The sequence below is a fragment of the Lepidochelys kempii genome, chromosome 10 (assembly GCF_965140285.1).
Source record: "Lepidochelys kempii isolate rLepKem1 chromosome 10, rLepKem1.hap1, whole genome shotgun sequence".
Taxonomy (NCBI): domain Eukaryota; kingdom Metazoa; phylum Chordata; order Testudines; family Cheloniidae; genus Lepidochelys; species Lepidochelys kempii.
In genome coordinates, this window is record NC_136389.1 from 79,284,658 (window position 1) to 79,308,679 (window position 24,022).

At 45.5% G+C, this 24,022-nt stretch overlaps 1 protein-coding gene across 14 annotated transcripts in view; it reads right to left on the bottom strand.

The window, feature by feature from the left end:
• The window catches only part of MEGF11 (multiple EGF like domains 11), a 382,208-nt gene continuing 358,186 nt past the window's right edge, over nt 1-24,022 (bottom strand). For 6 of the 14 annotated variants that reach the window (XM_073304382.2, XM_073304376.2, XM_073304377.2 and 3 more), the window contains 3 exons: nt 17,245-17,301; nt 3,333-3,539; nt 1-2,883 (listed from right to left, as the gene is read on the bottom strand). In XM_073304382.2, coding sequence (XP_073160483.1) covers nt 2,723-2,883; nt 3,333-3,539; nt 17,245-17,301 — 425 coding nt within the window. In that variant the 3' untranslated portion in view covers nt 1-2,722. Of the gene's footprint in view, nt 2,884-3,332; nt 4,700-17,244; nt 17,302-24,022 lie in introns of those variants that run through there. The other 8 variants (XM_073304384.2, XM_073304379.2, XR_012154103.1 and 5 more) reach the window with 7 other exon arrangements.

Genomic DNA, 24,022 nt, shown 5'->3' on the forward strand with positions numbered 1-24,022 from the left:
TTATTTTGTACAAGGTATAGTACCTTAGCACAGTGAACAAATCTATTACAAATCTGTCTTGCTTTAAAAAAGTATTGCCATTTCAATGTCTATTTTCTAAAGTAATGCTAATGTACAAGAATGTATTTTTACCCCTTCTGTTAAACTCTGTGCACCTCCTTTCATTTGGTTTGGAAATCCAGCTTTGAAAAAGTCAAGCATATCGCTGCTCTCCGAAGTCCCATCTCATACTGTACAGAAACACAACACATACATTGTTTAGGCTTGCCGCTTACACTGCTTGTGCTAGATGTATGGTAAGTCTCTAACAAGAGCCTAACTGCCTTTTTATTGAGATTTCTGAGGTAAGTCTTTCTATATGCTAAGTAAAATATATCCCTACCTGGCCCTACAAAATAATGTCTAATTACATCTTGAATAAGGCTTTTCTGCAAAATTACTATTGCTGATCACTCATCTGCCCCCATGCACCCATGCAGCATTTATGTAAATATCTATGTATTCCTTGCAACATGAAGATCAGCTTCTTTTTAACCCTGTGGGGAAAGAGCTCTCTGGAGTTAGTTCAGCCGTCTGAACTGCAGAAGTTGCCAGCTGCATAACGGGTTTCAGAAAGTGTGCCCACCGATGCCCACGAAAGATTCCAGCTTTCCAAAGATTCCTGGCTGTGTTGCCAGGGCTTCTCCCCACCCCTTGACAAGAGTATTTAGTGCGTTACTGGATTGACAGTAGTGAAGCCCAAAGAAATACAGCACAGGCTCGGTCAGCATCAATGCAGGCTTCTTTGCACTGCCCTGGCACTAGGCCTCGATCCCAGCGCTGAGCAGGTCGTTCAGTCTCCTCAGCACGTTCAGCTCCTGGCGAGTGCCATCAAGGGTTCAGACTGCAATGGGCTTCTCCATATGACACTAAACTCCTGTCTACCAGGAACTATGCTGGCCCCCGGACCAGTTCATTTCACGTAGGTTTGTCATCCACTCACAGTGACTCCCAGCTGGAGCCAGATTCAAACCGGTGATCTAGAGGTGAAAAGGCTCTGAATTTTACTACGAGGCCCTTAGGCCGCTATTTCCTGCATTAGTATTTTTTACTAATCAATTCATGCTTTAACAAACTGATCACAGTTGCTTTTCTTTCTCTTATAGTTCCATCAGAACAGCAAAAATGCAACAGACTTTTTTATATTTAAGATGCAATCAATTTGCTACTCCCGCATTTGCCTAATGAAATTACATACTTAGCATCATACTACTTCATGCTCAAGAGCTACAAGAAACTGCTTAATAGCAAGTATTGTATTTTCTATGTCAAGAAGGACTACAAAAAATAATCCGGGAGGCTTATTCCAAAGCAAACCTTATTCCAAGGCAAACCTCATGGTAATTATTCCACAAACAGCTGTTTAAGAAGGAAATCTGGTCACAGCTCAGTTTAATGACATTTCAGGTAGACTCAGCGATGGATAAAGTTGTATGACATGGTAATGCCGATGAAATTAAAGGGTTTATTATAAATGGCATGCAATTAATTTAGCTATAATGCAATGGCTTGTAAAGATGGTCTAGAAACCCCATGATGGCTTAGAAAGCATTGGTTTGGGTGCAGAACAGAAACAGGGCTAGATTTTTGACACATTGGCAGTGGAACGGCTTCTCAGCTGCGGTGAATCTGCATAGCGCCATCGAAGTCACTGAAGCTATGTGCCAATTTAGAGCAGTTGACAGTCTGGGCCACTGTATCGAATAAAGTAGCAGCTGTATAAGGCCAAATAAAATACCACCAACAATCAAAGGCTTCCATAGGTTGTTAAAAATGTATCCCTAAGCATCTGACTGCCAGATGCTGGGCCTGGACGACAGGGGATGGATCACTCGATGATTGCCCTGTTCTGTTCATTCCCTCTGGGGCACCTGGCATTGGCCACTGTCGGAAGACAGGATACTGGGCTAGATGGACCACTGGTCTGGCCTGGCCCGGCCCAGCATGGCTATTGTTATATATGTTGGGCATGAGACACACTGTTCAGATGAGCTCTATGGTTAAAGATCACTGGAGACTTATGAAGATTTACATTGCTTAGAATGAGCATGAGGCATTGAGAATAACCACAGACGGTGTATACATAATAGTCCTCTACTAAAATCTCTTGGCAGCCACTAGAAACAGGAAATTACAAAACTAATTTACCACGAATAAAATTGACATGTACACAGAATGGATATGACGACAGCATGACCCAAGGATTACAAATTCAGTCTTTCCTGTTTTTTGTGTGTGTATCCTTTTCCACGATGCGTATGTAAAATATATTCCAGCATCTTTTTAGACATCTTGTTTCTAACAGTAAAGGTCTCTTTATGTGGATGGTAGAAATGTACATCTGTAGCTGTAAGTACTTACAATTGGGGGGCGGGTGGGTTGCTTTTAGTTTACAGTTAATAGAACACAGTCTGTAGAGTCTTTGACTGGACTTCCTTGAGTAATTGTTCCAGTCAGATGGAGATGATGGTTCTTTATTTTTCTGTGATCAGTATAAAAACATCTTTTTCAATATCATGCAGCAGTAGTTGGCCCGAACGAATGTTCTGTTAGGTTAGGTTCCTTGTATAATACTATTTCAAGTCACGGCAGCATATTGCAAAACCAAAAAGGATTGTCTTCGTTTCTTTCATTTAGTCAAAGAGAATGTTCGCAGCACATTGCGACAGCGAAGCGTATCCCTTTAAGACTGCTTGTCCCAAGATGCCCCATGGGTAGGGCTGTGTCTTACAGGGAGAAGGTCATAATGACTAGGAATGTGGCTGTTCCTAGGCAGGTCATATGGATTCTGGTTGTAATTAACACTACGACCACGGGCTTCTTGGACCACACTGACAGTGGGCTCTGAAGATACAATGAAAAATGGGTTACAATGGCTAGCAGGCTGCTAGTGCTGATAGTCAAGAGTTTTACATGCTCACGTTAACACATGCGTACAGGCAAATCCTTTCCCAACGCTTTCTGCTACTCCGGATTTAGTTCCAAGGGCACGGCAAAGAACACTTTCAAACGATCTGCCATTTCTTTTTTAATCTTGCAATTGGGATTTGAAACTCAAAACAGTTTAAAAACAAGCAAGCACACAGAAGGATTGTGTTCCTCTTTGATCCCAAACTTGGGACCCTAGATAGGAAAATCAGCACCGTCCCTGTCCCATAAAGCACAGCTGTCTCTTGATTCTGCCAAAACCCAATGACCTCTGCTCCTAATGTAAAACTCAAGAGAGAAAAATGCTAAAACTAATTTTGCTCCTGTTGAACTACTGAGCTTCCTTGGTTATCTAGGACACTTACCAACTTCATATATATTTTTATTAGTCTTTGATGAGGTTGGCATTTCTGAGTAGGGTGAATCCCTGTGAATGGGTGATTTCATTTCCACATAACTGCTCTCCGAGTGTTTACATGTCAAGATGGGTGGATCCTTAATGGTGGCGTATGGGTTTTCGCTGCTGTTCAGAGAGCAGGTGCTTGAACTACACACAGATTCTTTCATATACTCTGCAAAACAAGAACAGAGCAGATTTCTTAGAAAGGGCAGATAGACGGGAATGGCTGCAACCCAACCTCTGCAGAGCGGGGGAAGAACTTTAACCGTTGAGGCATCTAGTACAAAAATCCAACACTTATGCTTTGGGCACATCCAGAGCATGACCTCTGTAAATCATCCCTTTATCCAAACTCATCCACAATCCATCTCCTCAACATTTAGTAGGAAAACCGTACTTGGTACCAAGGCCATTCCTGTGAACGGGTCTAACTGCCCTTCATTACACTATTTGGCAACATCATTTAATTTCAGATGGCAACTTTCCCCAGCCCTCCATAACCCTCAAGGACCTAAGTGCTAACGTCATCCTTTCTTGATATGCACTGACCCAGGGAAGCATGCACAGGTTTGCTCTGAGCCAGCTTTGAAAGTAGTCATTTCTGTCGGTGCTTGGTATTCTAGACAAGCTACAGGGTTAGCATCCTGAGCTGCAGTCAACATCAAATGTCGTATGTTTGAAAATTAATTTTTCCAGCAGCCTAGAACTGCATCAATCAAAGTGGTTAGTGGTTCTCTGTCAGATGTAATTTCAGGGGCTATCCAGCACTGGAAGGATTAGATTTCTTCTTCATGTTCCCTTCTGATGATAAAAATTCTGTAGGGGAGACCCCTGCTCTCAGAGAAATTCTTCAGGCTCTGCAGTGGGATGAAGCCCATCTTATGTCTCTTGGGTTTTTTTGATGCTGTAAACACTGATCGTTCCCTTCCCCCAATAAGAAATAAATACATCAGACTGTAACACAGGCAAAATTATAGGAGGAGAGAAAGGTTGGCATGAGATAAGGAAGCCGCCAAGAACTACCCAGTCCTGAAACTGGCCTGAGAATTTCAGCCGTGTACAAACAGTAGTGCCAGTCGTGCTATTTAAAAAGAATAAAAAAAGAAAGAATAAAGAAGTCTTAACAGTGACTTTCAATAACGTGCCATTGCTGCTGTGTGCAGTCCGGCTGCTGTGCATTTTCAGTAATTTAGAACTAGAGCGATGCAATGAAAGGCGAGGCATTTTCTTGTGCTGGTTTACAGTACAAAGGCAGATCCTGGTATCTATGAAACACGCCCGGTGCAACGGTGGGACTTGCAAAATATCTGAATTCCCAGTTGCCCCCGCTGTCTAGTATGGGAGACAAAAAGAGAAATTCAGGTTAAGAAATAAACAGACAACAAAGACATCTCTTCCCCTTTAAAAATATTTCTCTGCTGCTATTTGTTTCCACTACTATGAGACACTTTGTCATTTGATGATGACCTGTTCTGTTTGTTTCCTCTGAAGCACCTGGCATTGGCCACTGTCAGAAGACAGGATACTGGGCTAGATGGACCTTTGGTCTGACCCAGTATCGTATGTTCCCTTTAATCTGTTGTGTAACCATCTCCATATAAACTTTGGGGATGCCGTGCCAGGAGTTCGTGCGTATGCAGAGTCGAGTACAGCCCCCACCTGTGGGATAATGCTGTTGGGATAATACATGAACCAAAAAGCATCCCCTGATCCTGTGAGGTGCTGAAAGCTCTTGACTCCTACTCAAGGGGATGAGGGCACCTGGTATCTTGTAGGATCAGCTCCTCAGCTGAGGTCAGCAGGGAGCAAACTCAATCTCCTCTCTTCACGGACACAGTCTTGGTACACATCCTTGTGGGAAAGTTTGCTCACTGATTCAGTGCCTGATCCTACCTGCTGGTTGGGACACCTACCATTGCTTTTGTGTGTGTGTCTCTGCAATGTTCCAGGGCCCTGCTACACCTCCCCATCCCTTCCTGACAGCGTGGTACCATCAGGACAAGGGCCCAGATCTTCAAAGGTATTTAGGCACCTAACTGAAATCAGTGCAAGTTCGGTTTCTAAATACCTTTGAGGATCTGAGGCAATGTGTCTTCCCCTCCACCCTGGCTGCCTGCTCCTCCCATACAGCTCTTTGGACCAGAGGGATGCCCTCCCTTTGGAAAAGGCAACTCAACATACAGAGTCCCTTCCACATGGGGGTCTGGAGGAAGGGGGGGGCATTCATGCTGTCTGTACTTTCCTATTTCTATTCTGATGCTTGGCTTCGAACTCCAGAAGGAGATCTTCGATTGACAACAGAATTCTGGAACCCTCTCTATGCAGCATCTGTTTGACAAATATTTTGTCCTTCCCATTTCAACGAAGGTCTGTGACAGAGCAAAAACCACACATCAAAAATTAACGGCATCCCTATGCCAGCTAAACTGTGAATCTCACACAGGAGGAGTTGAGCAGAAGCCTATTAACTCATGCTCATGACCAGGCGACCCACAGAGCATTTCCAAACTTTGCAAGCCCCCAGGGCCTGATCCTGCAAACCCTTGCTCTTACAACCATCCCACTGGCTGTCATTAATTACTCGTGTGACTAAGCATTAGCAGGATTGATCTGTGTAGCAAGAAAGCTAACAGCAGGGCAAAAACAATTCCAGAATCCTGCATCACAAAATGCACATTCCTTCTTTTGACAACCACAGCTGATTTTTCAGTTATTTGCAACCCTTCACAGTGTCCAAGTAAACCTGCAAGAGTGCATTTTGTATGAGCACTGGATTCTGAGCAACAATGGACCTTCACCGTAACATTTGGTTCTTAAACCTCTGGTGAGAAGTCAAGCGGGATGAGACCAGCAGGGGAGTTTGGGGAGAACGAGCAGGCTAGCAGACTAGCAAGGAGAGACTTGGGGAGCTTAGCTCCACAGACCAGATCCACAAGGCGCATACACAGGGGATGAGAACACTGCAGGAACCTGGTACCAGTGCAGTGCATACAACAATCAAATTAAAGCTCTCTGACCATTACAAAACTACAGGTTTGGAAGGATATAAAACAAATCGATTCTGCTCTGTTACATCAATGGAAGTGTGGAGTGACCTCACTCACTACAAAAGTTACTCCAGATTTACACTGGTGTGAATGGGAACAGAATTTGGCCCTCTGACTTTAAGAGTCTGGTTCAGCATCCAGTGAAAACAGCAGGAAGCTTTCCAATCCCTTCAATGTGCAATGGATCAGACCCCAAAAGATCAAAACCTCCCATGCACCAGCTACTTCGAGTTTTGTCCCTTTCACACTGCATTTGAGTTAATAAAGGTCTGTCGTGCATTCCTGCCTAAAAAGCTGAGGGATGATACACAAAGAATACAGGAATCATGCAAAGAAATGGAAAGCCCTAGAATGAAAGGACCTGTGCTATAGCGTTAGGCCCAATTCTGCAGCCCTTACCAGGGCAAAACTCTCACTGACTTCAGTGGGAATTTTGTCTGAGTGAGGATTGAGGGGCCTGATCCTGTAAGATGCTGAGTGCTCTTGGCTTCAGTTGGTTTCACCTCAATGGGGGAGTGCTCAGCACTTCAGAGGGACAGTCCCTGACTAGGATTGCAGTATCAGGAACATTGTTTTTATTCCATTCTAGCAAAAGGAAGCCCCAGCTAGCGGTCAGCAAAAGACATCCTCTAGTGGCTCGTAAATATTCATAGCAAAGACTGTTCATTTGACACATTACCCTTCACAAGGAATTGATGGACAGACCTTAATAAAAATGGGCTATAAATTCTATGGAAACAGAAACTGTTTAATCAAGTAAAGTGAGAATGTAGCAAACCTACTTCCCTCGCCCTATTCATGCTGATGAATGGGTGTACACAGGAGACGAAAGGCAGGAATCAATGGGGCTCTGTAGCCTTAAGGATCAACAAGATCATCATAAAGGTCAAAGCAAGATGAAAAGATAACCAGCAGATTTCAAACTGCCCAAGAGTCCACTGGCTGGAGCTGCCCGAAGCCCCAGAACAGACCTGATCTGCACAGGTTTGGGGATTAAACTCTTGAAAAGTAGGTTCTGGCAGAACAATTTCACCTACAACTTTTAAAAACATTTATTTCTGTTCTGCCTGGAGCAAGTAAACAGCCGAACTAATCTGTGCTGTTTCTTATTTGAAAATGTGCACATTGGCTCTAACCCAGACCAAATTCCCACCTTACAGTGAACACGATTCAATCTGGCTCAGATATTTGTATCTCCCAAATGAGGGTTTACAAAGAACTGCTGTGAGAACCATAACTAAAGTGCAAGCAGGGCCTCAGAGCTGTGTAAATCAGAAGTAACTAGTGAAATCAATGGATTTATGCCATAAAGTATTGGAGAAGTGTCACTCACACCATATAGATTAATTTGGACCATTCTGTGTCCAAATGCCTTTAGCAGTGGGCATGGAGAAGCAGTATCCCAAAGGGATGATTCCTGCTGACATTAATGGGAGTTATGTGCCTAACTAAACAAAGAGACTTGACCCTTCACTCTGAACAGGATGTAATTTATAGAGCACAGCATGTATTTGGAAACATGTTGCACTTGGGAGCCATCATCAGCTAGGTATAATATGCGCTAGAGCTCAATGAGTTTTAACTCTAAGAGGATTGGAAAAGTCTGTGTTATTTTGTTAAGATGATTTGGGAGGAAAAAAACGTCTGACATGAGGTGCTAAATTTGTTACAAGACCCATTTAAAAATTTTAACTCAAATCAATTTACCAATTTTCATATAATTTGCAGAAAATTCATTCTGTGCTCAAAGAATTCGTGTTGGGTTTTTTTTTTTGGGAGGGGGTGTTACTAAGAGCTGGTAAAAATAATTTCCTATCACACACACACAAAAAAAATCAAGATTTAAAAAATAAAATCACCCAGAATCAGAACAAACTGTCAAAATTTTCAACTTTTTTGTGTGAAATGAAATTCTGAAAAAAAAATGTTCATTTCAAATTAATCCGAATGTTTCTTTTTGATACATTTGGAATGTTTAATGTTTCATGATACATCAGAACGTTTCACGCCTTTTATTGAATTTTTATATTTATAAAATAAAGTAAATGTCAAAATTAAAATAATTTAGAAATGAAAAATCAAAACTTTTCATTCCAGAAGTGTTCAGGTTTTTCCCTAAATGAAATGCTGTCAAAACTGATATGATTTCATGAAAGATTTCAGTTTTGTTAAACCAATGGAAAACCGTTTTGACAAAAACATTCTGACCAACTCTAGGTATGCTGTATTTTTTATACAAAGTGGTTGAATCCTTGATTTAAGTGCAAAACTCAACCTTAACTACGGGATCATAACCAGCACTTCTATATTTTGCATTTATGTTCAATAAATATATTAAATAGGACACAAATAGAAATCAGAGGAATGTCTGCTCTTCATATTTTAATTCCCTGATGAATTAGGGTTGCTGATGAACAGAACTTCCATCCAAAGAGATCCAGTCTCTTTTGGTTCTTGTCATGTGGAGCAGACCTGGAGAAGTGTTGCCTGCACTGCACATTTACCGCATCCACGATTAGGGAGTTAGATGGAGGGTGCGTGAACAAGAAATCAGTGTCCTCAAGGGGGAATGTAATACTTTTTTATACATTAGTGGAATAGTAGCAGGTGTTTGCACATAATCTTAGCTGGATCCAGGAGCGCCTCATTGATGGGTAACGCCACCCGGGTGCACGTTGCTGACTGTATGATATCCAACAGCTTGTGTTGTGAATCCCTGACGTCTTCAAGTGGAAGTGAGGAGTGTCAGCTACCCTCTTTCTGAGGTCCTAATACTATTGAAAATCGTTGGCCCTGGAAGGTGGTGGAGGCATAACCACTTCATCTGCAGGATGAAATAGGTGTTTGAGGTGTGGCTTCTTATCTGCCCTGGCCTCTTGTTCCTCAAACATCTCCTGGAGAGGAGAGGACTGAACAATCGTAGTCTCCCTTTGAGATGGTATCGGTGGTCTGGAGAATTTTTGTCGGTAAGCAGCCCAAGTATGGGAGGGCCCATATGGGACTTGTGGTGGGATGAAGGGTTGGTTCCACAATTCTTGATGATGGTTGCAATCTTCCCTGTGACGGTCAAAGAACGGGTTCCTGACAGGATATGTTGGGGGACCCTGGACTGAAATAGAAGAGACTGATGAAGTTCCCTCCATTCTCTTCAACATGGTCCAGTGGAGGAGCCCCCATTGAAAAGGGTGGAGAGTCCTGCGGTACCAGGGAAATGGTAGCAGTCTGGAGACCGAGGTCTCAGTACCAAAAGGTGCTACGTACCCACGAGGAACAGGGATTCCAGCTCCTCCATTATGGCGGGTCCCTTGCACGTCTAAACTCTTGTGGTGCTGAGTGGGGAATCGGTACCAAGAGGGTAGCCAAGGATGCAGTAGCTGAAGATGACAGTACTGTCAATGGCGGGCATACCAATGCAGATGCCAGTCACGTCTGGTGCCACTGCTTGCTAGGTACTAAGGGTGCCAAACGGGTAGGTGCCAGTGGTGGTACTGGACTGGGACACTTATGCTTGCCTTCTTTGTCCCTGGTAGAGGGTACTGAAGCCATATTAGAGCCATCTCTCCCTTGAGCTCTGGGGCCTTCTGGCTCTACCAGGACCAGAGGAGGAGACTGCCGGCTCAGCGGTACTGGGCCGAGAGGTCAAGGCTTTGGAGGCTGTAGATTTCGCAGGGGGTCTGGGCTTTTGGGGAGCAGGCTCCTTCAAAGGAGAGTCCATGCTCCCGTTTTTGGGAGTCTTCTCAGAAGCTCCACTGGCCTGCCCTTCTGAGGGGAAGCCTGTGCCAAGGTGAAAGGGGAGCTGGATCTGTCCGATGACAGATGTACTGGCGGGGCGTGTCTCTCGTGTCTTGACTCAGACACTGGTCGAAGTGAGTGCTCCATCATGAACAGTCTGAGCGGAGTCTCCCTGTTCTTTCTTGCCCTAGACTTGTGGTCTAGGAGGAAATTCCACTTGTGGGAGACATGGGACCCCCCACAACAATGGACACCCTTAGAGCGGCCGACGCTCACGGGTACAGCCTCCCAGCAGAAGAGGCAGCATTTTACACCAGGAAGACAAGACTCCCCAAGAAGAGAGAGGGGAGGAAAAAAAAATCTGTCCTCTCACAACTGACACTTACTAACTATATAAGCGGCAAAGAGTCCTGTGGCACCTTATAGACTAACAGATGTATTGGAGCATAAGCTTTTGTGGGTGAAAACCCACTATGTCGGCCGCATGTCTGACTAGTTACTAACTATAATGCCTACTAACCACTGACTATACTAACTAATTTTAAACAACTATAAGAAGAATACAAAATAGCTGAGGTATGCTCCAGACAGGCATGCTAGGCGTGCATCTCAGGCCAATGTGGTAGAGGAGGAACTGAGGGCAATTCACCCGTGCACCTCTGTGTCATCTCAGTGTTTGGCACAAGGAGGCATAAGCGAGCTGAACAGGCACTGCCAGTGGAAAACTCTCCTATCAAGGGCTCGAAAGGTGCATGCGCACCTGAAGGGGAGCACCCATAGGCACACAACTCAAAGAAGAGTCTCTGCTTTCATCTAAAAAATATAGCAAGTTTCTAGCCCCTGCGGTCGCAAAGAAACGTTTGTAACGGTGACCCCTAAAGGCGCAAACACCAGCCGACGAATCGCAAGAACCAAACTCCGATTATTTCTTTAAGTCTCACAAATTTCTAAGCCAATCTCATTTTGGGGCCCAACTCATGATTTTTGAGCACTTGATGTTGGCAATACAGCTTTTGAGGCCTTCACTGCTCCGATGCATCTTCCACCCGTTTCCTCACTACGGGAAGCTGGCATCAGACCAGATACTGGGGACAGGATGACTCCAGGTCGGATAGCTCAGGGCACCTGGACTCTTTGAACCTGCATTACAGACAGAGTCACTGCCTTCCTAATGGAAGGACACAGGAAAGGGACTTCTCTCTCTCACCACAGGAAGCTGCATAGGGAGCTCTGAGACTCAAGCCCTGCACTGAAGGTTACATCATGTCTGCTCTAAGTAGCCAGCACAGAGGCAGCGGCCAGGGCTTTGAGTCCAAGTCCCTTTTGTGTTGGTGGAATTTGCAACTAGTAAATGAAACAGGTTGAATGTTTTGCTGCAGAGGTGCCACTGGAACCAAGCCTGGGTCTGTCCAGCCACAATCCAGCCACGCTTTTAACTGGCAAGGGCGGGCATATGAATCTCTGTGTGTGTGCAAAGCTGGCCTGTGCAAATCAGCTAAGTGTTTTGCCAGACTGAAATGTTCAAAGCCCAGAGTGGTTGATGGTGGCTTTCAAAAGCATGAATCACTCTTGTAAATGCTGAACATTGAAAGAAATTGGCGAGCAACAAGAAATGACTAAGAATAAAACCAGTCTGGCTACTGCTGAAAAATCAGAATGAATTCTTTGCTAGACCAGACGGAGCAACAATAAGAGCAGAGGTGTGGAAAGAACACCAATGGCTAGGGGAAAGGCAGAATTCATCCAATAATAAACAGCAGACTCCCTGGGCACTTGAACCTGAAGAAAGTGTCTGATGAGACAGGCCATGACAATTTCCATCCACCCACACCCAAAATACATACCCACGCAAAACACAGTTTAAGAGGATTGCAGACTTCACTGAGTTACTTATCATTAGAAGCCGTTTTAAAGCAGACTCAGAGCAAAACAAGAAGAAAGGGGATGAGATGGGAGAACGGGAATGCAGCCGTGTTCACAATACACCTAATTGTGCTAGCTTCCTCCTTTTTATGGTTGCTTCTGTCACCCGCTCTCTGCTGCCGAGCTGTACGTGACTCTCTGAACTCATCTGCCAAGAACGAAAAAATCATTTTAAAATGCAAAGCAGGTTTTCTCCAGAAACAATTGACATGGGCAGATGCAGAACTAAGCTAGGAGACAAGCGTGGTCTCGTGGCAAGGGACAGCCTTGGGAGTCCAGACACTTCTATTCCTAGCTCTACCACTGAGCTGTGAGTGACCTTGGGTAAGCCACTTCCTCTCTCTGCCCCTCTGTTTAAACTGTAAGCTCTTCAGGGCAAGGAGGATCTCTTACTTTGTCTCTGTACTGCTGCCAGCACGACGGGGCCCTGACTGAGACTGGGGCCTCTAGGTGCTGCTGTCACACAATCAATAACAAAAAGAATGCTACGTCCCTTACTTGGAAATAAAAGGCTTAATGGCCTGATTCTCCAAGCCCTACTCATGTTAGTCATCCCATTGCTGGGAGACTTGGGTGAGTAGGGTCTGCAGGATCAGGTGTCAGCATTTTGTATCAATGTTTCTTTACGTTTCCTCTCTGTGTATGTGCAGCAGTAGGACAGCCTGGCACAATTTGTCCACACTGAGTGATCTGGATTTCCACCGCCAACAGGGCTCAGGTGAACCCTTGCCAAAGCAACCGTGACTTACACACATGGTTAGGGGGATAAAGGCCAAAGCTTTTCTCTGTGTGACTCCAATTGCCCTGGAGCGGGAACTGTCTTCTCTGAGTGACTCAGCCTGCAGGCATGCTCCCTCTCTCAGGGGCAGAAGATGGGTTCGGAGAGTTATGTACAGATCAGTAGCCTGGATACTGTGAGTAGAACGTGTCCCTGCACAGAACTGAACTCACTGGATGTTTCATATATGGCCTTCTATGAAAAGAAAACACTTGCTGGATTAAGAGCGATAGCAGTGTACTGCCTACAGTCCAGGAGTTCTTTCTCTCTTCCCCTCCCGCTTTCTCACCCCTCCCCCCCAGGGGCCCAGCACGCCAGTAACCAGACCGCATTCTCAGTAGGCGGTCGTTTAAATGCCTGTTCGCTGCAGAAAGCCTGTTACTCTGAATACCTGATGCACAGATCACATTAACCCGATACAAATTACTGATAGTGTTCTGGGGAAACCCTCATGACCAGGTAGATGTCTGTGACCCAGCTCCCTATGTGCTGTACAGTGCTGAGGCTAACCTACAAAGAGTGACTGCCCGCAAACCATAAAACCGGACACTCCTGTGCAACCCCACCTGCCTTGCTGGTGTCAATGGGCAGAATTCCACTCACACCTACTGAGCTCAGCCCACTGAGTGCAGCTGTGGCCCAGGGTGCTGTTCTTTTGACATCCCATCACAGCCCCTTTTGAAAATCCCACCAGCTGCCTATCTGCATCTGCAGGCACCTAAGTTCCTTCGAAAATCCAGCCCTGTCTCATTGCTTATTGCAGTCAGCTGCAATATATAGTGATCAAACAACTGATGAAGACCTTTACTGCCAAGAGAAGTAACGGAATTCTTAGTGGACTGGACCACTTGCAGGTGTGAATTTTGAACAGCAACAAGCAAAGTGAACTAACCATGTAAAGAAAAAGGCTAAAATTCTAAATATGTAATGAAATATGTAACTTCCATAGCCCACTGTGGCTGTGCTTCTTTATCTTCACATATGTAGTCATATCTACGTAGCTCTCTCTATATATTATGGCTAGGCTTGGAAGGATTTGATTTTTATCGGTAAATGTTGATTTCACCATACACACAAATTTTCATCAATGATCATCAAAATCTGAAGCTCGGCAAATAAGATGAATGCCGCTTGAGAGCTTATTAGAGTTTGATTTAAGGATATTTACTTTGTATATTTTGACATGTGACACTGACACTTTGTGCCTTAAGGGTTCTAAATTTTTAACTTTTTGAATATCAGTGTCTACGGTCACTGTATTGCCTAATCCCCCATAATTGTGAAAAATGAAATCAACACCAGAAAAAAAGCTTAAAAATAAACATCAATATTATCCGTTGAAATTATAAAACAATAAAAATTTGAATTCTGCCAAGCTTAATTATAGAGACAGGATAGGTGAGGTAATAACTTTTATTGGGCCATCTTCTGCTGGTGAAAGGGACAAGCTTTTGACCTTACACACAACTCTTCTTCAGCCTAATTATGAGGTGTGTGGGTGTGAATTCAGACTGTGTGTTTATATCATTATTTTCACTTTGTAAAAATAAATGGTGATTTTAATCTACTTTTGTACTGATAGTTTCTTTGATGAAACTGTGAGTAATTAATTGTACAGTAGATTTTCTTTCATTGGAAGATAAAGGGGCTTTTACTGAACAGAAATATCAGTCACGTCACTGGAAGCACTACCAGTCAATGGAACAAGGAAAAACATGGAAAACTAACATTTTTTCTCTTAATATTTTGACAGTTCTTGTATAGTGAGTTTCCTTGAAGCTGTACTAAGTACTCTCATTTAAGGCAATGGGATAAACCAATCTTTTCCTACATATTATATTAGTTATTTTTATGAGCAAAAAATATTTTCATTTTCTAGGCCTGGCTGAGGGCTAGTAATATACCTCTAAGGGCTGGTCATTGCCATATACATGTTTCATACTCATGGGCCATCTTCCCTCAATTTAATTAAAAAGGGCCAGATCCTGCAACCCTTACTCACATAGGCAGTCCCATTTGGTTTCATGTAAGGACAACTTGCACAAGTAAGCTTGCCAAGTATCTTATTGAAGGAGACTGTCAAATATTTAGTTCCCCAAATCAACACACAGGGCCAAATTCTCAGATGGTGCAAACTGAGGTGGCTCCATTGAAGTCAACACCAGCTGAGATTTTGGCCTCATAAACCTGCATATTCTAGAGCAGGGGTCGGCAAACAGGGCGCGCAAGCCAATTTTTAATGGCACGCTGCTGTCCGCTGGACCCGGGCAGACAGCAGCATGCCACTAAAAATCCTGCCTGGCCTGGCCCGCTCTTTTCCGCCCCCCGCTCTCTCCTTGCGGGGCAGGCAAGCGTCCCCCTCCCTCTGCCTCTTCCCCCAGCGTGCAGGGTTCCTGCCCCTCCTTCTCTCCCTCCCTGCGGCCGATCAGCTGACGGCCCTTGCTACGGAGCGGGAGAGGTAAAAGCGGAGTTGCAGTGTGCTCTCCGCTCCGGGGACCTTGGGGAAGGGGGTGGAATCAGGGCATATCCCCTCCAGCCCCCTGCCCTGACCCCTGCACCTCCCCCTCACACCCCCAGCCCTCTGTCTTCACCCCTGCACCCCCCCCACAACCCCAGCCCTGACTACGGCACCCCCCCCCACATACCGAGCCCCCTGCCCTGACTCCTGCACCCTCCTTACACACCCCCCACATCCCCACTCCCACCCTGAGCACCAAACGGGAGCTCCTGCACACACACCCCTCCCACATTCCCACCTGCACTCCTCGCACCAAATGGGAGCTGCCCAGGTAAGCGCTCCACCCCCAAACCTCCTGCCCCAACCCTGAGCCCCCTCCCTCATTCTAGCTCCTGGCCAGACCCTGCACCCCAACCCTCAGCCTGCTCCTTCACCCCCAGCCCTGTTCTCAGCACGCTCCCATCCTCAGCTCAGTGCAGAGAGAGGAAGAGAATGGCTAGAACCAGGGAGAAGGTAGGTACCTACTCTATGTGGACAGGGCCGGGACTCCAGACCGGCAGCGGGCTGAGTGGAGCTGGCAGCCGGGACCCTGGCTGGCAGGAGCCAGCGGACGGAACCCCAGACTGGCAGTGGGCTGAGTGGCAGCGGGCTGAGCTGCTCAGCCCCCTGCCGGTCTGGGGTCCCGGCCACCAGCCCCGCTCAGCCCACTGCCGGTCTGGGGTTCTGGCTGCCTGCCCCTTGCCAGCCAGGGTCCCGGCCGCAGGCCCTGCTCAGCCCGCTGCTGGCCTAGATGAACGGAACCCCAGGCTGGCAGCGGGCTGAGCGGGCCGGCGGTGTAAGATCAGCATTTTAATTTAATTTTAAATGAAGCTTCTTAAACATTTTGAAAACCTTGTTTACTGACGACAATAGTTTAGTTATATAATATATAGACTTATCGCGAGAGACCTTCTAAAAACATTAAAATGTATTATTGGCATGCAAAACCTTAAATTAAAGTGAATAAATGAAGACTCGGCACACCACTTCTAAAAGGTTGCCGACCCCTGTTCTAGAGGGATACTGAGTCCCCCTTGTTTCACCTTCTGGACCAACCCTACAGTCCTCACTGACCCAAAGGTTCATGGAAGTCAATGGGTGTCTTGTCCGAGGAAGGGTTTGTGGGCTCAGGGCTCATTATGTGTGGGATTCTCACCTTCAAAACCTGAATAACCCAAGTCAATTAGAAATAAAGCAGCCCCTGGGTTTCTGACATATAAAGGAAGCTGGGCTCGGGTCTGAGCGGTGTTCAGGCAAGTCCTGTGTGCTCCACCGTTCCAAGTTGCATTCAGCTCAGTGTTCGTTTAATTATTTAATGCTGTAGTAACTGATTAAAATGCCTGTTGTATACATTCTCTTTGGGTAGCTCACACTGCTTTGATAGAAGGCAGTTTGTTTTTATAATAGTTTTGTGCACACTGAAAGGTCTCCTAAAGAGCTTTACCATGCAATACGTTAAGTGACCGTAGTGACTTAGCAGGCATACACAGCAGCCATTACACGTTCAGCAATTGTTCCTCAAAGCCTTGGTAGTTATGCAGGCTTAGGGTCTTCAACTGTGCTAGGGACCTTTAACTTCTACCTAGCTAGACACATCTTGGTTTACCAACTCATCCAAATGACAACAGCAGTGCAGCACCCCCTCAAGTATTACACTAGTTATTAAGCCTATGACCTTGTGAAGACTTGCATCCATAATTTAAGGGTCATACACCTCTGGCTCAAAGTCAAGAGGGCCACTCACTGAGCCATTAAGGTATATTTTGTACCTCATCATTCTGCTGCTTTCTTTTCACAGGCAACCATTTTTCAGGTGTTCAGGATTCCTATCTCACCTCTTCTACCACAACCCTCCTGCCAAACTCCTTGCCAGGGTTACTGCAGGCATTCGATACTATACCTTTGAAGCTTTTTTCCATTATGTATGTGTTCTGACGTCTATCCATCCCACAAGCACCTGCATAAAAATGATATATAATGGAAAACAAATGAATATTTATGTAAACTGGAGTGCTCTGACTAATGCGTAGCATATACTCTTTCCCCTCTGTGCATCAAGGACCCTCGGCACGGGCTTAGCTTTAAACAGGTGCTCGAGCCCCACTTTGACTTCAACGGGACTTAAGCACATGCTTGAAGTTAAGCTCATACTTAAGAGTTTCTCTGAATAGGAACGCTTTCCTGAATCAGCACATCACATTGGACCATCCTTCAGGAGAGCAGGGAGACACCCTGCTGATAAGCTCACTAGTGAAGCAATTAGTTTAGATGTATGCAAAACACAAAACCGAAACACCGCAAACAAACCAATATAACACTAGAAGTTTCAGATTATGGACCAGTTTAGATTGCAAGACAGTTAATTTTAGGGGACGTTTCATCTGTGGATTTGAAAGTTATCTATTCACTAGCTTTGGTTCAGAGATGTTGACTTCACTTTAAAATCTGCACATGATTTAATAAACAGACAAGACGATTATCCTGAAGTGGCTGCACAGATGGCTGAAAGTGTAGCAATTTACAGCGGGCTGCCAATTTCAAAGAAATTGACTTATAAAATTCCATAGGAACATGCCACTCAAGTTACTTGTTTGGGAGGGGATCCTATTTGATTTTACCAACTGGTGTTGCTTAAAATCACCCCAGGTAACAATCAGGCTTAAGAGAACACCAACAATAGCTCCTAAATTCTTCTTAACTCCATCGTCTGGCATTTCTTACAGTCTAGCAGAGCCAATGCAAACTCGGTTACAGAAATAGCACCATATCGCTATAACTTCTAAAATTCACAATCAAGGAACCAAGCTATGTTGTTAGAGAAGCCCTGTGAATAAGACGTTCAAGGATTCTCCTAACTATTCATCCTGAAGTGTCCTTGGTCTCTGCAGGGAACAAGAACGATCTTTCACCCACCCACCCCACAGCAGCAACCTGCAGTATCCACACGGCTCCTCCTTCATGCCAGAGGTGGTGGCTGCAGCCTTGTTTTTCACTGAATAAGTCACCATTGCCCTTAGGTTACCGACAGTCCAAAGTTAAAAGCCATTGGCCCTGATTCACAACTACTCCATCCCTGAGCAGAGCACAGGAAAGGGGGCTTGAGGGGCAGGGCAAAGGTGGCTCTGCACCACCATAGTGCTCCCTGTATTCTGGAGCTTTGCTTCCCAGAGCCCGCTATGAACCACCTTCCTGTCCCAGCCTGCCTCTTTCTCGCCCTCCATCCTCTGCCAGCATATCCTCCAGGAGCTGGGAGCAGCGGGACAGGGCTGCTCTGGCAGTTCTAGGCCAGTGGGGGAGCCCTCTTACATAGGGTATTCCCTGGGGGTTATTTTTGCCCTCTTGAAGGCCCTTTTATTTTGCCAGAGTTGCAGAAAGGGGCTCCAAGTGCAATGGAGAACTGGTTCTAGTGCAGCTGAAGTGGAAAGAACCTGTGTAAAAATGGCATCTTCTCACTCAGTGCAGTGTCTCCTTGTGTGTACCAGAGTCTCATCTGCTTGCATGAATGGAGATATAAGTGGGCACACTTTCCCTGGGGTTGGTGGTGTGCCAGGAGGCCTTTCACCTCTGAAGTGGAGTATGCAACTCCACAGCATTCCCAAATGTGGGGCATTACCTTAAGGGGACATTGAGCCCTTAATAGTGTCCAGACTAACTGTAGAAAGAGTCAACATTCAGAGCATCAGCCACGAGGAGCAGAACTACCTGGCCAGCACAGTTGCAGAAGTGGGGATGGAGAACAAATGGTGGGGAGTGTATTGTGCAGGGTTGGGCAAGGAGAAGGAGCCCGATTACAATGAAATAGTAATTGGGATGGAGATAAGAAGTTCGGCCTGTATGGAATAGAGATGGTGGCAGATACCTCACTTGAGGATTAGTGAGGTAGAGTGGGTTATCCCAGTATAAAGGGAGCAGCAGCAGTCTGAGCCTACAATGAGCAATGGGTGGGGACCATAGGAAGGGACACTGCTTATGTAATGCAGTAGTATCATGTGAAGAGTCCCCGACCTACAAAAGCAGTAACAGAGCAGAGAGGAACAACCTTGCTTGGTGGCTCAGAATCCTCAGAACATGACCGAGTCCCTGCCAATGGCTTGAAAATATTGATTAAAGCCACCATATTTAGAGAAAAAACAAGCATGGAAGAAAATTGGAGCGATGCTGTAGGGCGCTATCCCAGTAGATGTTAGGGATTAATGAGCAGATAATGATGTCTGTAGAGAGGAACGGCATGATTTAGTGACTTATCAGGTCAAGATTTACCCCAAGCAACAATAATCTCACTCCTGTTCACTGAAACATGAAGACAATCTACTGTGACAGGGTCAGGCCAGATGGCTACAGGAGAGTGATAGAAGGCGGATATATTAGCCCCAGGTTAAGCAGGTCCCTTTTCCCTGGGTAAGGTAACGGGCAGTTCCAGAACAATCAGGAACTTGCTGGAACCAATTAAGGCAGACAGGCTAATTAGGACACCTGGAGCCAATTAAGAAGCTGCCAGAATCAATTAAGGCAGGCTAATCAGGGCACCTGGTTTAAAAAGGACCTCACTTCAGTCAGTGAGGGGTGAGCAAGGAGTTGAGAGTGAGAGGATGTGCTGCTGGAGGTCTGAGGAGTACAAACGCTATCTGGCATCAGGAGGAAGGTCCTGTGGTGAGGAGACAGAAGGTGTTGGGAGGATGCCATGGGGAAGTAGCCCAGGGAGTTGTAGCTGTCACACAGGTGTTATATGAAACACTGTAGACAGCTGTGATCCACAGGGCCCTGGGCTGGAACCCGGAGTAGAGCGCGGCCTGGGTTCCCCCCATACCCCCAATTGGATACAGGAGGAGTTGACCTGGACTGTGGATCCCACCAGAGGGGAAGGTCCCTGGCCTGTCCCCCGACCCACTAGGTGGACCAGCAGAGACTGTGGGGATTGTTCTCCTTCCTTTTCCCCATGCTGGCCAGTGATGAGGTTAGCTGAGTGAACGGCAGGTTTGAGCCACTAGCAAAAGTGGCCAAACTAAGGGCTGCCGTGAATCTCTGAGGCAAACAAATCCGCCAATAAGCGCAGGACCCACCAATAAGGCAGAGGAGGAACTTTGTCACACTATGTACAGTATTGTTTTATCTATGCTGGGTGCCCTCATGAGATGTATACAGAAATCTCTTCATTACACCTATGAAGATCTAAACCAACGTCCTGATGAAGATTTCTGAATAAACTATTGGTGACTGTTGTCTAGATCCACTAACACACTCCTGCAATTTGGTAGTTCAGAAACTAAGAATATAGATGATTAGCTAAGACAGTAAGAATGGCTATACTGGGTCAGACCAATGGTCCACCTAGCCCAGTATCATGTCTTCCAACAGTGGCCAGTGCCAGAGGCTTCAGACGGAATGGGCAATTTATCGAGTGATCCATCCCTTGTCATCCACTCCCAGCTTCTGGCAATTAGAGGTTTAGGGACATCCAGAGCATGAAGTTGCAATGCTGACCATTTTAGCTAACAGCCACAGATGGAATTATCCTCCACGAGTTTATCTAATTCTTTTTTGAACCCTGGTATACTTTTGGCCTTCACAACATCCCATAGCCATGAGTTCCACAGGCTGACTGAGCATTGTGTGAAGTACTTCCTTATGTTTGTTTTAATCCTGCTGCCTATTAATTTAATCAGCTGACCCCTGGTTCTTGTGTTATGTGAAGGAGTAAATAACACGTCCTTATTTACTTTCTCTTTACCAGTCATGAATGTATAGACCTCCATCACCCCCTTAGCCATCTCTTTTCCAAGCTGAACAGTCCCAGTCCTTTTAATCTCTCCTTGTATGGAAGCTATTCCAGACGCTTAATACTTTTTGTTGCCCCTCTCTGTACTTTTCCAATTCTCATATACCTTTTTTGAGATGGGGAGACCAGAACTGCACACAGTATTCAAGATGTGGGCATACCATGGACTTACATAGCAGCATTATGATATTTTCTGTCTTATTAACTATCTCTTTCCTAACGATTCCCAACATCCTGTTCGCTTTTTTGACTGCTGCTGCACAATGAGCAGATGTTTTCAGAGAACTATCCACAGTAACTCCAAAATCTTTTTTGAGTGGTAACAGCTAATTTAGACCCCACCATTTTGTATGTATAGTTGGGATTATGTTTTCCAATGTTCATTACTTTGCATTTACCAACACTGAATTTCATCTGCCACTTTCTTGTCCAGGCACCCAGTTTTGTGAAATCCCTCGGTAACTCTTCATGAGGGCCAGATTCTGATCTCAATTCCATTGGTGTAACTTTAGTGTAACTTGTACAATTGACATTGGCAATACACATAACTCCTGAGTCACTCCAACTGAGAGCTGAATTTGGCCTTTAGTTTGTGAGCTGCTTGGAGCAGGGACCTCAGCTTTTATTTGTCTGCAAACCACCACGCACACTTATGGTAATATAGGAATAATGAGATCTGCCTTATCCAATTACTTTCCAGGTTACCAGGTAGGTCAATATTTTGCTGCATAACTTTGCAAATATCCTTTATATTTAAGATTTGTCTATTTCTCATTAAAAGTAGAGATGAGGCTGAGCCAAAGCTCATGATCCAGACGCCCTGATCGTCCCAAATGTTCCCATCCAAATCCAGCCTGGGCCCATCTCTAACAGTCACCTCACCTATTGGTTTTAACTGTTTTTTTGACCAAGCTTTTCTGAATGCACAGGACTCAGTCTTGCAACCTCTTAACCATGCAAACAGTCCCTACCCAGATGAATGGACCATACCTGCACAAGTCCCACTGAACTCCCTGGGGCTACTCATGTAAGGATGACTTGCTAGAATGAGGGTTTGCAGAATTGTGCCTGTAAAGCCCAGTTTGTAAACAGAAAGAACCTTCTGGAGAGTCTCCTTGCTTACCAAGTTTTCTGTGAGTGTGTATTTGCGTATCGTTGGACAGTTAAAATGGAAAGGCCAGGAATTAACAGGCTTGGTTAGCATAATGCAGCTGAGTGAAAGGAAAGAATACAGCATGCAGCATGGGCATGAGGAAGGCTGATGTCTGCCTAGTGAAACACTAACCCTCGGACTGCAGCAGTTTAAGTTAGGTCTCTGTTACCTAATGCAATGTCAGTCATTTCCTTATCCTCCAAAATCAAAAATGTGACCTTTCAAAGAACCTCCCAGTGTAATTTACATGACTTTTCCCCTCTTTTCTAATGCCTAATAAGCTAAACACAGAAACCAAACCAGGCCGGAGAAGAGGAACAGAGAGCACACGGAGCCCAGAACAGAACATATCACATGTTCACTAAATGTTGGGTAAAAGTGACAGAAAACTATGATGACTAATGTTTTAGACACATACTGGTATGTGCCCTGTGGTAAGGCAGCTGCCAAAGACAATATAATTGCTAGTTTTATTTTGAACAGCATACCAGACGGACCAAAATAATGATCAACTCACCTTCCACTGAGCCAGGGAGCACTGGTTGACTGATCCCCATGTATATGTATACATATACATATGTGTATTCCATATATGTATGTTCCATACACATAGTATATTTCAGAAATGTTTCTTTCGTTGGAGCGATCTGGACTCAAGATTTGAAAGAGATGAACGGAAAACTAACAGGAGTAACATCAACACAATTCAACCTAATTTCCAAAACCCTATGAGCAAGATCCCCCCACACCCACTTTCTCTCTGCTACACAGGGCCGTCCCTACCTATTTTGGTGCCCTATGCAGCCCCCCCGGCCTCCACGGGAGGGGAGTGGGGGGAGGAGGGGCTGGCCCCAGGCCTCCACGGGAGGGAGCTGGGGGAAGTGGAGTGACCTCACCCCAGCCTGCTCCGCTCCCCTGGCTCCCAGGCTTGGGGGGAGGGGGGAACTTTCTTGTCAGCAAGTTAAAGAAGTATGGGCTGGATGAATGCACTATAAGGTGGGTATAAAGTTGGCTAGATTGTCGGGCTCAACGGGTAGTGATCAATGGCTCCATGTCTAGTTGGCAGCCGGTATCAAGTGGAGTGCCCCAAGGGTCAGTCCTGGGGCCGGTTTTGTTCAATATCTTCATAAATGGTCTGGAGGATGGTGTGGATTGCAGTCTCAGCAAATTTGCGGATGATACTAAACTAGGAGGAGTGGTACATACGGTGGCAGGTAGGGATAGGATACAGAGGGACCCCACAAATTGGAGGATTGGGCCAAAAGAAATCTGATGAGGTTCAACAAGGATAAGTGCAGGGTCCTGCACTTAGGACGGAAGAATCCAATGCACCGTTACAGACTAGGGACCGAATGGCTAGGCAGCAGTTCTGCGGAAAAGGTCCTAGGGGTGACAGTGGACGAGAAGCTGGATATGAGTCAACAGTGTGCCCTTGTTGCCAAGAAGGCCAATGGCATTTTGGGATGTATAAGTAGGGGCATAGCCAGCAGATCGAGGGACGTGATCGTTCCCCTCTATTCGACATTGGTGAGGCCTCATCTGGAGTACTGTGTCCAGTTTTGGGCCCCACACTACAAAAAGGATGTGGAGAAATTGGAGAGAGTCCAGTGAAGGGCAACAAAAATGATTAGGGGTCTGGAACACATGACTTATGAGGAGAGGCTGAGGGAACTGGGATTGTTTAGTCTGCAGAAGAGAAGAATGAGGGGGGATTTGATAGCTGCTTTCAACTACCTGAGAGGTGGTTCC